Source organism: Lissotriton vulgaris, chromosome 2_1 (assembly GCF_964263255.1).
Source record: "Lissotriton vulgaris chromosome 2_1, aLisVul1.2, whole genome shotgun sequence".
In the NCBI taxonomy this organism is placed as follows: domain Eukaryota; kingdom Metazoa; phylum Chordata; class Amphibia; order Caudata; family Salamandridae; genus Lissotriton; species Lissotriton vulgaris.
In genome coordinates this window covers 225452234-225467706 of record NC_141687.1, presented here as the reverse complement: position 1 = coordinate 225467706, position 15473 = coordinate 225452234, and the positions used below count along the sequence as shown (strand labels likewise).

Genomic DNA, 15473 nt, shown 5'->3' with positions numbered 1-15473 from the left:
CTTCTTCAATGGAATTTTAGAGATGTCGTCATCCGGAAGCTTGTGTTTAGATGGTGGTTTAACTTGAATATGTCCAGTATCCATATTAATATAACGTTTTTCTGTTTCAGATCAGATTTGGGTGGTATTAGGTCCATGCGGTACTGGCAGCTGTGTAACTTTCGGCACTGAAGCTTTCGTTGCCAAGCTGGCATGTCCTTTCGATGCCGAAGATTTTGGCTTCAAGGAATGCTTCTTTGGTTTCAGCTCCGAGCCCATTTTATGCTTAGTGCCCGAAGGTTTCGGGTCGGAAGTGGGTTTTGGTTGATTCGTTCCCGAGCCGGAAGACTTTTCAGAGTGTTTTGGTGCAGAGCAAGACGGTGGAGCGTTAGGAACATCTTCTCAGCGCCAACCTAGGCCTGAAGGCACAGGTGGTGCCGAAGCCTTTGATTTTCTAGGGACGGTAGAAGGGTCTTCCATACTCCCGTATCCTTGTGCCTGCGGCACATCGCCATCTTCAAGGACAATCTGCAACTCTGTCTCGGAGTCCGATGCCGCTGAAAGCGTATTTTTCTTAGGCTGCTGAGACTTCCTCTTGTTCGGAGTCTTCGCCGAAGAGATCAGGCGTGTCATCCAACTGCTGCATCTCTCGACGTCAAGCCCGAAGATCACGGAGAGTTTTCTTCGAACTGAAGGATCGACACATATCACAGTTACACACCCATACGCGGATACTTTGCGTGGCACAGAGAGCAGAATTTGAACGGAGTCCGTTCCATCGACCAGGTGCCAGACCGACACATATAGGCCGGAAGGCTGCCTCTGAAAGCCGCAGTTGAAACTGGAGATTTCTTGATGTCGGGTTCAACCGCGGAGAAAAGGGAACGCATTTGAAATTTGAAGTTTGGATTGTGCACCGAGGGGAACCAGAGGACAGATTCCGAAACGGAGCACAGCAATACACTTCTGGACCCGATGGCGGAAAAAAACTATCTAACAATGGAGTAGATGCCCACGCGCACTATCACAGAAAGGAGGAGTCACCTTACATCATGCCTGGAGAGACTTCTTCGAAGAAAAACAACTTCAAACATCCAGACCCAACACTAGATGGCAGGAGTATGCAAAGAATGTGATCTACAGCTCACATGCATCGAACATATTGTTTTATATATATTGTCCCCAATATTGCATCCCTTTGATATTCAGGGGCCGATATTCATGGTGCACATCCTGTAGAACATGCAGTGATCAAAAGGCCTAAATGCTGAACTGGTCATTAAACAGAGCTGTTGGTCCATTTATGTGAATAACTCCTATGTGCTGTTGCTTGAGAAATATAGAACAACAAATAGTCTCTAATCTTGCTGGATCTGCGTGTGTGTAAATACCTGTATGCAATTGAATTAATGGGATTTCTCCCTCTTGCCAAAAAAAAAAAAGGGGGGGGGGGTGAGAAAGTAGAATTACCATTTCTGAACACCATTATATATATATATATATATATATATATATATATATATATAATCACATCACAATTTAATAATAAAATATATCTGGGAAGGCATACATGAGCATAGGTATATTTGCAAACATACCTATGGCCGTGTATGCCTTAATGTGCACAGATATATTTTATTACTAAATTGTGATGTGATTTTTATATATTATCCTGCAAAGCACACTATTCCTTCTAGGTCTACTAGTTGTCATGTGTTTTCAATGCACCAAAGCCATTTTATTTACTGTTGTAGAATTGCACACTTTACGCACTGTGTAGTTAGCACAGCTTTGTTTTAAGGATTGGCATCACGAATCGTGAATTTTATTATGTAATGGAGTCAGTGCATCTGTGTGTCTTCCGCATTTTCTTTTTTAAGGACTTCTCACATTTGGGAATATGAAAACATCCTGCCACCTGCTCATTATTTAGTTTCATTTAGTAGAGGGATTGATTACAATTTCTCATTTCCGTTCACTTAAATATGTGCAGAGAATGCATGGATTTTAGCATTATATGCTCCAAATGAGGGTGGAATTCTGGTCTGTTTAAACAACAGTTGCTGTGTACTGTTCTGCTTGGATACTTGCTATTTTTGTATTAGACGCATTAAATGCATGTTAGACTTCTTAGACTTTCCTGAAGTGTTGTGTTTTCTTTTACAAAGGAATTTAAGCAGAGAAGAGGCAGCTCAATCAATCAGTCAAGTAACCATATAAGGTAACCACTGGTAGAACAAACATTGGCAAAGCTAATAGGTCCCGGTGACGCCCAATCTATTGGGCTTGTCAATGTGAATGTCTTTTAGCCATGTTATCTAGCAGCACATATGCTGTTCAGCATGGCTGAAAGTCTCTGAAAGCCCAGAATCACAAGATGATGAACCAACGCAGAGTTACTTCACCCCCCATGTTTAGTTTATAGTCCTCCTCCTCCTCCTAACACAAAAAAACAATATAACGTGGCCTGTGCATTCTTTACTCAACCCTGGGGCTCACATGCTTTTAGCTAACCATATTAACTAACTATGGTCAGACAGATTTGTAGTGCTGCACCACACTAAATCATCTCTGTCCTCTTTAACTTTTTTTATTTTTTATTATAATTGTTATCACCATCTACCAGGCCACCTAGGCATACCCTTACAGTATTTCACTATTATGGATATCTGACGAGTGTGTTTCCTATTACTCTGTCCTATTGCTATGTCTCTGTCTTCCATTCAGCCGTGTACACAATGGGGTACCCACAAGGCTGAAGAAAGGTATATGAATTTCATCTATCAGGTAATCCTGATGTATATTTTAATGTTGAGACCTTACCTTGCTGATCTGTTTAAGACACCTCAATATCTGGCTACCAGCTCCTTTTATTTGTGCATGAGTCTTTCAGATGAGATGGTGTACCCTTTTATCAACTATCTTTGGGCCATTGCTCATATATACAGGCGACTGTTACGTAATGGCCAGTATACATATATACACTTTTTAATGTTACTTCAATAACCTGATTGCAGAGTGACTAACCTTTATGGTCCTGAAGAATGCCTCTAAAACCCGACTGGGGTTGCTGATAGGTATAAACATGTTGACCTAACTTAGTGGCATATTTGCTGATAACCGCCAGTCCTCTCCCCTTTTAATCCTGTCCTGGGAGACCACATAATAAAGACATTAGGTCCACCAAAAACAGTTTTAAATGCTTTCTGCACTCAGCCCCTCACCAACTCAATCTTCGTCCCTTCCTTTAAACACCTCAGCTCCTCTTCTAGCTCAGAAGAGTTGTAGCGTTGTAGAGTTGTAGCGCAAACCAGGGACCTTGCGGCCTTGGTGTGAGAAGGGAACCCTATAATGAAGCATGTCCCCTTTGGGTGAGTAAGGGTTCTCATCCTAAGAAAGGTATCCACTCCCTCCCCCCCCCCCCTCCCCCTCCATAAATATGGCACACAGTTCTGTGGCCCCAACATTGGTATTACATCACGAGTGTGGACCGCTCCCTTTCTGGTTTCCCCCTCTTTGAATTCATGACTTGTTGAGAGCGTACTTTTAGTGAGTTTACATTTAGATAGGGAGTAGTTCCCCCCCTTGGATTCTTCGTGTGCATCAATACTTAGAAGCTTGGACATGCCCTGTGATAACGCATACAGATTCAATTGAGGTCTGCATTTCCAGCTATAAACACCATTGCGGAACGACCACATAGGCTGTAAAAACGCACACACAGCTAGTAGCCACATGTGGAGAAAATAAACAGAGACTATAAGTGTGCCAGGTAATCGCAGCCATGCACACAGATTCCAATCAGCACATCAGCTATAAACTAACAGGACATTAAAAGGCTGAACACCACCACTCACTAGAACGAAACAGACCACAATGGGGGTTTAAAGCAGGGTCGGGGAGGGGCTGATTTGTGGACAGGGCAAGCACAGAGAGGTGCGAGGGAGTAAGAAGAGATGAAAGGGAGGCGATGCAGGAAATGGAAAGCAGCAACAAAAGGAAAAGCGGTGATGGGGAAAGGGGTGATCTGTGGATAGGTTCATGAGGACGGCTAGGAGGATACATAGCTGGTAAAAGCACAAGCACTGTGTAGAGTGCTGAAAACGAAAGATAAAAGTAGGTTGTAAAATAGTCATAAGAACAGGAGCAGAGAATATTTACAAGTACTTGGTCCAAGCTATGGGTGGAGGGCTAAATACAAGAAGAGGCATGACCTTGCATGCCAGAGACAAATGGTGACAAAGAGTACGAGACAGACTATGATGTGAGCAACTGGAAAGCCAGTGGGTAGGCTAAAGACCAGAGTTTAAACACAACATGCCTCTTTGAGACAGCGCAGGGACTGTCTTGCCTAGATCTAAAAGGGTACCGGCCTGTATGTAGATCCAGATGCAGCTGGAATTATTCTCCTGTGTTGGTGTTGTAGGAGGGCCCCAGCCACTTAATACAACACTCTTTAATTGCATTTCAAAACATGGTTGTGGGATTACTTTTAACTGTACACAGAAACCAGAGCAAGACTTCTCAAATGATCCAGTTGTATATGGGCAGGAGTATAAGAGAGGAAAAGGTAGAGAACCTAGCTTGCAGCGTCCAAAACATTTGTTTGCCGAAAATATTTTTTTCACAAAGTAATTCCCCTTATCAAGTGAAATTGGGTGAGTTGTAATTTAATCTGGCTTGAAATGGGCTTTTATTTAAGTCCAGCAGAAAGATATTATCATTACTTAAGATCTCTACACCAGAACTACTGGGTGCAATACCAAAAGTGGATTTTTTACGTTTGTAAGGCATCAAACCTTTAAAAGAAGCTTAGCAATCAATGCCAGCTGTACAAGGGTAGAGAAAAGGTTTTGAGAATTTTAACAAGAGGACTCCAGGATCAGAAATATATTTTGTTTTTCAATACATCCATGGGATGAAAAAAAAACATGCTTAACACATCACAATACACAGATTCTGATCTATGAGATACAGTAATTATTCATCAATTAAACAGGTCTTACCATCCATATTCTAATTCCATCGGCAAGAGAATAAACTTGCTCAAACTCCTCGTTCAAAGCAAAGTAGTCCTCACTGCACACTGTAGAAAACAAGTTTAAAGTCAGTGCTACTTCGAAGACTAAGAAAATATATTTACGTAGATACATTTATATACTTTTATACATTTCCTTCAAGGAACATACCTTTTGTAACATTCAACAAGAACAAATCAGTAACCTGGCATGTTATTAAACTTCAAGCACAACAAACATTTGTTTAAGCATTCTTTCAACATTGGTTTAAATTTTACAAACTAGGTGTGCACCGCATACTACTTCTTTTTCGTAGCAAATCCTTTAAACTGCCAGCCCCAAGCGGTTGCACCCACCCACGTTAAAAATTGCATCTTTTGAGAGCATTGCTAGTACCACGGAAAACCGTGCAGAAACAAAAGCATATTCAGCAGAAGAAGCTACAAAAAGTATGCGTTAATCTCTGCTACCGAAACATTTGACACACAGGAAGGAAACATCACACAACAATTGAAACATCTTGAATTATCTGCCTAAAAGAATTAAATCAAAGGTTGCACGTGTCGACCTTAATTCAATACCACAAGCATAAAAGAATACCTCGAGGGCTTCGTTTAGCAATAAAAACCATGCTTTTTCGGGTTCAATACAACAAAGCATTCATGGATCGTTGGTAGGCGGTATTAAACAAATGCTCCTTAGATTTGATCTTGTTGATAGTTGAGGAACTTTCAAAAACAATCAAGGATCTGGAGGAAGAAATCTTTACCACCAAACAAGAGTTATCAAGGCGGATTGATTATGAGGATTGGGCAAACACACTTGAACAACTCAATATTAAACTTGACAATTATGGAAAGGAGTTGCAGGAACGGAAACTCCGCAAAATTAAAAGAGACACAATTGATTACCGTTTGAATGAAGTTTACATGTGGGCAGAAATGTACGCCCAACGCAGACCCTACAAGATTCCAAACGCGTCGGGGGAGGAAAGCCTTGTCTCTGATCGTGAAACACAAATAACAAGGCCTCCTTTGCAAATTGTCACAGCAAGCAGTGAGGTGGCCAGCACCAGTACCATGCAAGAGGTCTCCACTCTGAGTTCAACCAGTGATCCGTCTTTTTTGTCCAAAGGCCCACCACAACCTGTACCACCGGACTTAACCTCGGGCAAAACATGCACAAGCATGTTAAAATCAGGCGAGGAAAAAGAAAAAAACAAGGAGAAATCAGGTCAAAACTTAAGGAGTCAGAGACAATAATCATTAACATTTCCTCTCAGTCTCTCAGCACCAAACAAATATGTCTTCTTAACAAAGGCACCACCTTTGTTCTTATATACAACACCACTTTTCATGAAACTGATATTTCAATATACTGTTTCATGCGCAAGCTCAGATTAAGGAATTTTTTTGACAACGTGGTACCACATTCTACTAACAAAGAAGAACAGGAATTTCTAGAAATCAAACCCAAAAGGCGATCACTCTGAGGCGTAACCCTATGCTGCCTTGTTTGGCGGAGAGCGGAGGTGAGATCTCCCTACATGGGGTGCAACTGCGAACCTTTGCTGACCTGTATCCGAATGGCACGTTTTCGAGACCCACGGACGAGTGGTGATGGCCCACCCACGTCTTTTAATGACCTATTCACTTACCACAAGCTGAAATCATCCTGTAAAGCGTACTGGGAACAGTTTCCGGAAGAACCACCACAATTACATGCCCTACAAAATGTATTAGCGAGGGCATGTCCCAAACAATTGGTGTCTCGCTTGTATAACTCTATGCAGGAACAAGCCCCTATTATGGTACCAACATCTATGCAAGCATGGAATGCGGAACCAAGTACACCTCTTACAGAAGACCAATGGTCCTTCTGCTGTAGGCAGTTATTAGAGCTCTCCCCCAATTACAAACTCAGGTTGATACATTTCAAGTTCTTACACAGGTTCTATCGCACGCCGGTTGCTCTGCACCTCATGGGTATAAGAGACGATACTAGATGCTGGAAGTGTGGTGCGGAGGATGCCTCCTTTCTAAACGTTGCTTGGAGCTGCCCATCTCTCGCTGACTACTAGGCTGCTATTTTTAATGCGATAAATCAAATTCTTATGAGAGCAGATGGTCCTTCCCCACTACTAGGGATATTGGGCTGTGTGACTGACACAGAACCTCAAAGCCGCAAACTACATGCCTTATTGCTATTATATGCAAGACGCCAGGTGGCTATAGGATGGGGACGCAAGACTTTGCCTACATTTACTGCATGGTTGGCGGATGTGACGTATGGACACACGCAACTTGGTCTTTATTGGGAGCTCATGCCCACTGCCTCCCGTCCAAGAGACATCTGGGAGCCGTTTCTGCAGTGGATGCGTGATAGAACACCCACCCCCTATTCTGGGCAGGCTACTCCTGAGCCGCGAGCTGGAGGTACTGGGCGGAATGATGATATTCTGGGGCATCCGGCCGAACTGGGAAGCACTGATTGTTATGGGCACTATTGCCTTATGCACCTAAACTAGAATGGTATTTGTTTGGATCCAAAACATGCTGAGCTATGATATATGCTTATACCTATACCTGAGAATGTGTCTCTATGCAATGTCTACCTATACTGCACTGACCTCACGTACCCTGCTGAAGTGCGAATGTTGACTGATACTATTACACTTGCATGTTCATTCATGTAGATATGCTTTTGACTGTACTGAATTTTGCCTATGTTGTTGTTTGTTTAAATGTTAACATGAAAAAAATCGCATTCATGAGACTATACTCTTCAGTGGACACTCCTAACCTTACAATTTCTTAATAGACTGAATGATCTCTTATGTACCTGCTATGTGATGATCCTGCAACTTTAATAAATAAAAAAATAAAAAAGACCAAAACACTCTTCGAGATTTAGCCCAAAACGATAAGCTAACATTCCAACTGGCCGACAAAGGAGGGACATGATGATGGCTGCTTCAGACTACCATTAAAAAATACTTGATCATTTCTCAGATGAGAACACTTACCTTAAATTGGACAACAACCCTACTATGGAAATCAGTCCAGTTTTGAAGAATATTTTGGAAAAAGCCCAAAACATGGATTGGATCTCAATTAAAACCAAAACATACTTGTTGCAGCAAAATCCGTAACGACCACATATTTACATGTTGTCGAAAATCCACAAACATGCCACTGATCCTCCGTTTAGGCCAATAGTGTCGGTTTGCGATTCACTCTTCAAACCTTTAGGGGTTTACATTGATCACTTCCTCCAACCAATTGTACGCAACTGGCATAAGATATACTACGGATTTTTTAAGCAAGCTCAATCAATTAGATTTATCTAGCTCTTCAGACTTTCTTCTATGCGCAATAGATGTGACTTCATTGTACACCTCCATCCCATTACAGGAGGGATTGGAGGCGGTTGAATGGGCCCTTCTCAACCAACCGGAAATTCAAGCACACAATGTGTTTCTCATGGAATTGCTACAATTCTGCCTCCAGCATAGCTACTTTCATTACAAGGAGGAATTCTTTCTGCAAATAAGCGGCACTTCTATGGGGTATGCGGGAGCGCCCACATATGCCAATATTTTTATGTCAGGATTTGAGCATAGATACATTTTGAATAATCCAAAATGGAACAAACATTTGAAAACCTACTGTGGTTATATTGACGACATTTTTTAAATGTGGTCTGACACTGAAGAATCACTTAGAAACCAGATTGAGATTCTCAACACCTGCAATAACCGCATTCAATTTACTTTCAATATCAGTACTACCAGTGTATCATTTTTGGATGTACTCATGGTGAAGAGAGAAGGGAACATTGACACGAGTGTTTACGTCAAACCCACAGACCGCAATAATACGCTGTTGTTCCAAAGTTTCTATTCACCTAAACTCATCCAAAATTTACCATATTCCCACATGATCAGATCCAAGAGAATATTATCGACTGCAGAATCTTTTGAAACAGATCTCAAAAGGATTAAAACTAGATTTTCAGAACGGGGTTATCCCGCAACAATCATTCAACGTGCAGAGGACAGAATCACTGGAGTTGACCGGAAGGATCTTCTTGTCATTAAACCTAAAATGCCATCTAACCGCATCGGGTTTTTTTTTTTTTTTAGTTTTTTTAATCCTCATTAGCCTTTACGCCACCCATATTCAAAAAGACGACACGATACCTTTTATGGGTTTTTTATCTCATATACCAGCTTTACAGAGTAGGGCTTGTGCAACTTACCAACAGGTGCCAAGCCTCTCAGTTCGTACCAACCTGGGATTCCGAGGCCACAGCCCCCTGGCAGCCGCTACCTTATCTGTGTATCCCTCTTGGGGGAGGGAAAACTGCCGGCAAGATAGGCCAAGACCTTAATCATTGGATTGTTGTTAACCATAATTGGCTGAGCACCGCTGCTTGAGCGGGCCCGGTTCCGGGGGGGTTGAGGGTTTCTCGAGTTTTGCCTAGCGGGCGCCATCTTGGGAAGGGCTTTGACGCTCTTTGAGCGCCATATTGAGTGTCCTGGTGGTGCGCTTTGCTCCTCACCTGGAGGCACTATTTAAGGCGGTCCCTGCGTGTGTGCACCTTGAAAGGAATTATTTGCCAGGTGCTGGCAGCGCATAATAGCTTTTGTGCAGCGTGGTGAGCGCGCTTCGTTTTTAAAAACACCTCGTTTTGTATCTGTTTATTTTCTTTATTTTTACCCTGATTTTAACTGCTAGTATTTGCTGGGCTCTCCCCTTACTTGCACCATAATTGGCTGAGCACCGCTGCTTGAGCGGGCCCGGTTCCGGGGTGGTTGAGGGTTTCTCGAGTTTTGCCTAGCGGGCGCCATCTTGGGAAGGGCTTTGACGCTCTTTGAGCGCCATATTGAGTGTCCTGGTGGTGCGCTTTGCTCCTCACCTGGAGGCACTATTTAAACCAGTCCCCGGAGCGCAGCGGGATCGCGCAGCGGGTCGGCCTCCGCTTTGCCGGAGTCTTGCCAGAGTTCTGCCCGTCTGCGCCCGTCAGCGTCCCGGTAGCAGACGGGGCTGGACGGCTGGTTTGTCTTCCTTCATTCGCATTTTGTGTGCTGTCCCATAAGTATGATTTTTTATACTTCGGCAGATTTACTTGCCTTACGCCTCCCCCAAGGTCGATGTCACCATATTTTCCCTGGTGGCCGGGCTCTAAAGAAAGGCTGCTCGTTTTGCGGTTGCCGTCTTCCGGTGTTTACTGGAACCGCGCAGGGCTCCTTTTCAATGCCTTCTTCTCAATACCAGGTCTCTGAACTGTCACTCTCTTGATATCTGGAATTTACTACAGAATTCCAATATATCATGTCTATTTCTTACTGAGACCTGGCTAGGCGACAGCTCCGCACCTGACCTGGCCAATGCCATCCCTCCGGAATATAACATCTTCAGAAGGGATAGAATATTGGGAAGAGGAGGAGTAGCACTTGTTGTAAATAAAAACATTCCCTGCTCAACCTTTCCGGTAGAGAATATTCAGGGATGTGAAGCCCTTGGTTTCACCCTTCATCTTTCCCCCCTCCAGGCCTGTACTGGGATTCTCCTGTATAGAATTCCGGGACCTGCGGGGCTTTTATTTTGATGAATTACAAGTAGCTCTCTCAGTTCCATGTCTCAGATCCGATCACTGTATTCTTCTTGGGGATCTTAATGTTCATATGGATAATAAACTTGACCCCGATGCTATGAAACTTAGTGACATCACAGCTCCATTAGGATTGTCTCCGCTCTTGCAAGGACCGACACACAATAAAGGCCATACCTTGGATCAGGTTTTTTCAACTAAATCTATTAACATAACCTCCATACAGCCAGTACTGTGGTCTGATCATTTCCTGATCTCCTTTTCCGTGCCTGCCACCGCCATCACTCGGGTGAGAGAATCAATAGAGGCTACGCTGACTTTGCGCCCTTTCCATTTGCTGTCGGTGGATATGCTATCTGAGGCTCTCACTACCTTTCCTTGTCCTCTTTTGGGCAATTTAGAAGAGAATATTGCTATCTTCCATAAATGGCTTATAACCAGATTTGAGACCTTAATCCCCGAAAAAAAGCCTAAATTAGGTGAGCGAAGAGCGTCGGCCCCGTGGTGCACTCCCCAGTTGAGGACGCAACGGCAGGGCTGCAAAAGGGCCGAGAGAGTCTGGAGGCGGGCTTATGATCCGACTGAAAAGATGAAATTTCGAGCGATAACTAAAGCTTACCATCAGTCGATCTGGAATGAAAAAAAAGCCTATTTTGAGCGCCGAATTGATGAGGCAGAAAATGTTTGTAAAGAAATTTTTAAAGTTGTTCAGGATTTTACTTCTCCAGCCATTTGTACTCCCGCTCATACTCACTCAGAACTATGGATAAAACAGCTTGCCACCTTCTTTGTTAGTAAAATTACAACCATTCAAGCCTCTCTGTCTTACCCCTCCCCACAGTTGGTTTCGAGTCCTTCATCTTCCTCATCTCTTGTGGAGGGTCAAGGCCCTTTTCTTTCTGAATTTCCCCATCTGTGTCTTAATACTTCTCTTGATCTTCTGTCAGGCCTGAAATCTGGCTCTCCACTTGATCCGTGCCCGGCTAAACATCTGGGGAAAGTGGCACCTGCCCTAAATGCCTTGCTGAACCCCCTTTTGAACTCCTCCTTGTCTACAGGTGTGGTTCCGCGGGCATGGAAGCGTTCCATGATCCTACCACTGATCAAGAAACCTACCTTAGACCCCCTCATCCATGACAGCTACAGGCCTATTTCCCTTCTCCCAGCTCTGGCGAAAGTGACCGAGAGATTCGTGCATCGGACGATTTCCAGTTTCATCGAAGGAAACGACCTGTTGCACGCAACGCAATCTGGTTTCCGTGCTAATCTTAGCACGGAATCGGCTCTACTCGAGGTCACTGATGCCATCAGGGAAGTACTCGACTCTGGGGGAAGAGCCATGTTGGTAATGCTTGTTTTGTCGGCGGCTTTCGACACCGTTCCTCACGATCGCCTCCTTGCAAGACTCTTGGAGTGCGGCCTTCGAGGAACGGTGTGGAACTGGCTTAAATCATTTCTGGCCGACCACCGACAAACGATCTGGGTGCCCCCTTTCTCAGCTGATATGGCTCCGCTAGAGGCGGGGGTCCCTCAGGGTTCCATTCTCAGCCCCATGCTGTTTAACATCTTTATGGCCCCTCTGGCGGTAGTCGCGGAGTCCTTTGGCGCCCAGATCGTATCCTACGCCGATGACACCCAGATCCTATTCACATTTGATAGGGGCGGGTCATTCGACGGTGTACAGATCAGGGATTGCCTTGGTGCGGTCTTTGAGTGGTTTAGGAGCAATGGCTTAAAGTGCAATTCCGATAAGTCGGAACTGCTCTTTTTTGGATGTGCCCCTGAACCTGACTGGAAATCTTGGTGGCCACAAGACAAGTTTCCCCCTAATAATGTGTCTTTCAAGGCCAAGAACTTGGGAGTGATTGTGGACAGCGAACTGTCCTTTGGGCTGCATATTTCGTGCCTTTCAGGTAAATGCTTCGGCATCCTACGGATGCTGGGGAAATTTCTTCCTTTATTATCTTTTCAGCATAGGAAGATAATTGTCCAGGCCTTGATCGGATCTCGACTACGCAAACGTTCTTTACTTGGGTCTACCAAAATATCTTATGACCTGTTTGCAAGTAGTCCAGAACTCGGCAGCCCGTGCCATCTATGGACTCCCGAGAAGAGCAGGTGCCACTGTCCTACTGAACACCCTACACTGGTTACCGATTGCAAAGAGAATTCTTTTCAAAAGCCTGACTTTTGCTTTCAAAGCCTTACATGGCACAGGCCCCAAGTACATAGGGAAACGTCTTTCCCGATATGTACCTAGCAGGACCTTGAGGTCATCCTGCTTGTCTAAAATGACAGTCCCGACGGGGCGTGGCCAAGATGGCGGGGTGAGCGGACGCTTCCTCCCGTAGCTCCTCCGGCCCGGCTCAGCTCGAGCCCCTTTTCTTTCGCTTCTCTCCCCCCGCTGATGCTCAGCGAGTGAGAGGAGTGTGCCGGAGGACCTGGCGCGCACATTGATGTCACTTTGGCCCTAATCGCCTCGGAGGAAGCGCTTCAAAAGTTTGGTCAAAGATCGAGGTACGGAGGAGAGCCTGGGAGGCGGAGCGAACTGCGGTGCTGTCCGGGCGCCTCGGCTGGGCCTGGTGCTGAACGCTGACGATCCGGAGGGGATCGGACCCGCCGCGTGCCGGAGGATAGCGGAGCCCTACGGGCGGGGTCTTGGTGGCACGGAAGACTTTGGATTTAAGATCTGCGCCTTGGCCCCCCGTCTAGCGACAGCGATACCCTGTGCTGTGCAGGCCCCGGCCCCGTGTACGACAACCAGGGGCCTCAACGCTGGGATCGGTCCACCTGGGCCCTTCGGTGAACCTGTGGGACATTGGCTGCGGACTTTCTTTGATCGCTGTATTCCGAGGGTACCCCGGCGGTGTCGCCAGCCCGGGCCGCTCTACCTGGCCCCGCCCGGCCGCCATCTTGTCTCCGAAGAGCTGGTGTTGGTGGCCTCCGTCGGTGCCTTGGGCTGGCGGGCGCTTGCTGTCGCCTCCGCTACTGAACTAACTTCCTGTGGGACGTGCTGAGGGGGGACCCCTACTTTGGCTCCCGATCGCCGCCCTGGCCGGGCACCGCGACTGGTAGTGCCCGGACCGGACCGCCATTTTGTGGCCTGTGGCGCGGCACCCTTGCTTGCGGAGTGGTCCCCACGTCTGGCGCCCACCGGCGACTGGGCAACTCTGAGGCGGCCGGACCTGAGTCCGCTCGTCCACTGCAGCGACTACGATGGCTGGGAAAGGCAGCTCGAGGAAGGGGGACCGCACCCTGCCGGATATGCTTGGCAGGGCCCAGCAGCTGCGGGACAGAACACAGCCGTCGCCGGGATCCTCCCGGGCCTCGGCGGATGCGGCTGGGGGCGAGCCACCGGTCACGAGGTCCTTTATGGAGGAACTGTTTAGCTCCCTCAAGGAAGACTTTCAAACGCTGAAGAGAGAAGTGGCCAGTGAGGTCCGTGAAGTACGCAGGGAGGTGGAGGGCCTTGGCGAGCGAGTTGAAACAGCGGAGGCGGCGGGCCAGCGCCGGGATGAAGAGATTGTCCATCTTAAGCAGGACGTTCTCCGCCTCCGGGAGCAATGTGTCGAGCTCCAGGCCCACTCTGAAGACCTTGAGAACAGGTCCCGGCGGAATAACATCCGGGTGCGGGGTGTCCCATCCGCGGACGAGGGGTCCGACTTGGTGGCCTATCTACAGGACCTGTTTCAAGAGATCCTGGGGGAAGATGCGGACTTCCCTGTACGCATTGACAGAGCGCATAGGGTTGGTCGACAGCGCCAGTCATCGGCGCCCCCCCCGGACATTTTGGCATTCTTGCCCGATTTCCCGCTGAAAGAGCGCATCATGGCGGAGGCCCGCAGGAAGCAGCCTTTAACTTTCAGGGAGCGGCCTGTAGCGCTCTACCACGACCTGTCCGCCATCACGCTGCAGAAGCGCAGGTCCTTCAGGATCGCCACTGACTTTCTGCGCGAACACGAGACGCCTTACTCCTGGGGACACCCTTTCTGTCTGATCTTTCGATGGAATGGGGTGCTGCACCAACTGCGCTCCCTACAAGACATCTGTGGGGTACTGGGGCTCACAGCCACGGAGGAGGACGGAGCTACACCGTCGTGGAGGCGCCCGGAGAGACGGAGCCGACGGAGGTCAACGAGGAGACAGTCGCCGGCGAGTGCAGGTCGTCCTGATTCCCCCACCATCCGGGCGGACATGGCTGATGCTTTGAGAGCGGCGGCCAGGGACTTGGCTGACTCCAATGGCGTGGCCTTGACGGCCTAACTTCACTCCGGGGGGAGAGATTCTTAGCCTCCATGATGCTGGGTTTGGGGCCGGGGGCCAGGGGGGGGGACGGTTGGAGGTGAGTGGCTGAACGTCCACTTTGCTGTTTCCTACGGACTTGCCCGTTTTGGGGCTTGACTGAGACAATGGGGTGTTTACATTTGTTTTGGGCTAGTTGCCATGAGTGTGTTTTGGGAGGGTGTAAGGGTTGTTTTGTTGTTGGGGGGGTCCCGTCCGATGTTGTCCATGCCCACGCTTGGCCTGTCCGGGCCTCTCCCGCACCCCTGCCCCGTGCGCCCCGCCCGCTGATCCCTTGCTTGCTACATAGCGCTTCTGTTCCCCGGGAGGAATGCCGTCCTTAAAAGTAGTGACCCTTAATGTTAAGGGTCTGAATAACCCAGTGAAGCGAAGGGCGATCCTATCATTGTTGGAGGGGACGCAGGCGGATATATGCCTCTTGCAGGAGACCCATTTGCTGCCCAGGGATTGTCATAGGCTGCGCTCCGCCAAGTTCCCCACCCAGTTCTTCTCCTCAGCGGCGAACAAGACTGCGGGGGTGGCCATTCTTTTAGCGAGCTCCTTTAGAGGTGAGGTTCT

The 15473-nt window shown here is 47.1% G+C and overlaps 1 protein-coding gene across 1 annotated transcript in view; it reads right to left on the bottom strand.

Moving 5' to 3' along the window:
• ZZEF1 (zinc finger ZZ-type and EF-hand domain containing 1) overlaps nucleotides 1-15473 on the bottom strand; it is a 1733356-nt gene that overhangs the window by 999618 nt on the left and 718265 nt on the right. Inside the window, exon 27 of the mRNA XM_086954803.1 lies at nucleotides 4986-5065. Within this exon, the coding sequence (XP_086810929.1) occupies nucleotides 4986-5065 (80 nt within the window). The remainder of the gene's footprint in view (nucleotides 1-4985; nucleotides 5066-15473) is intronic.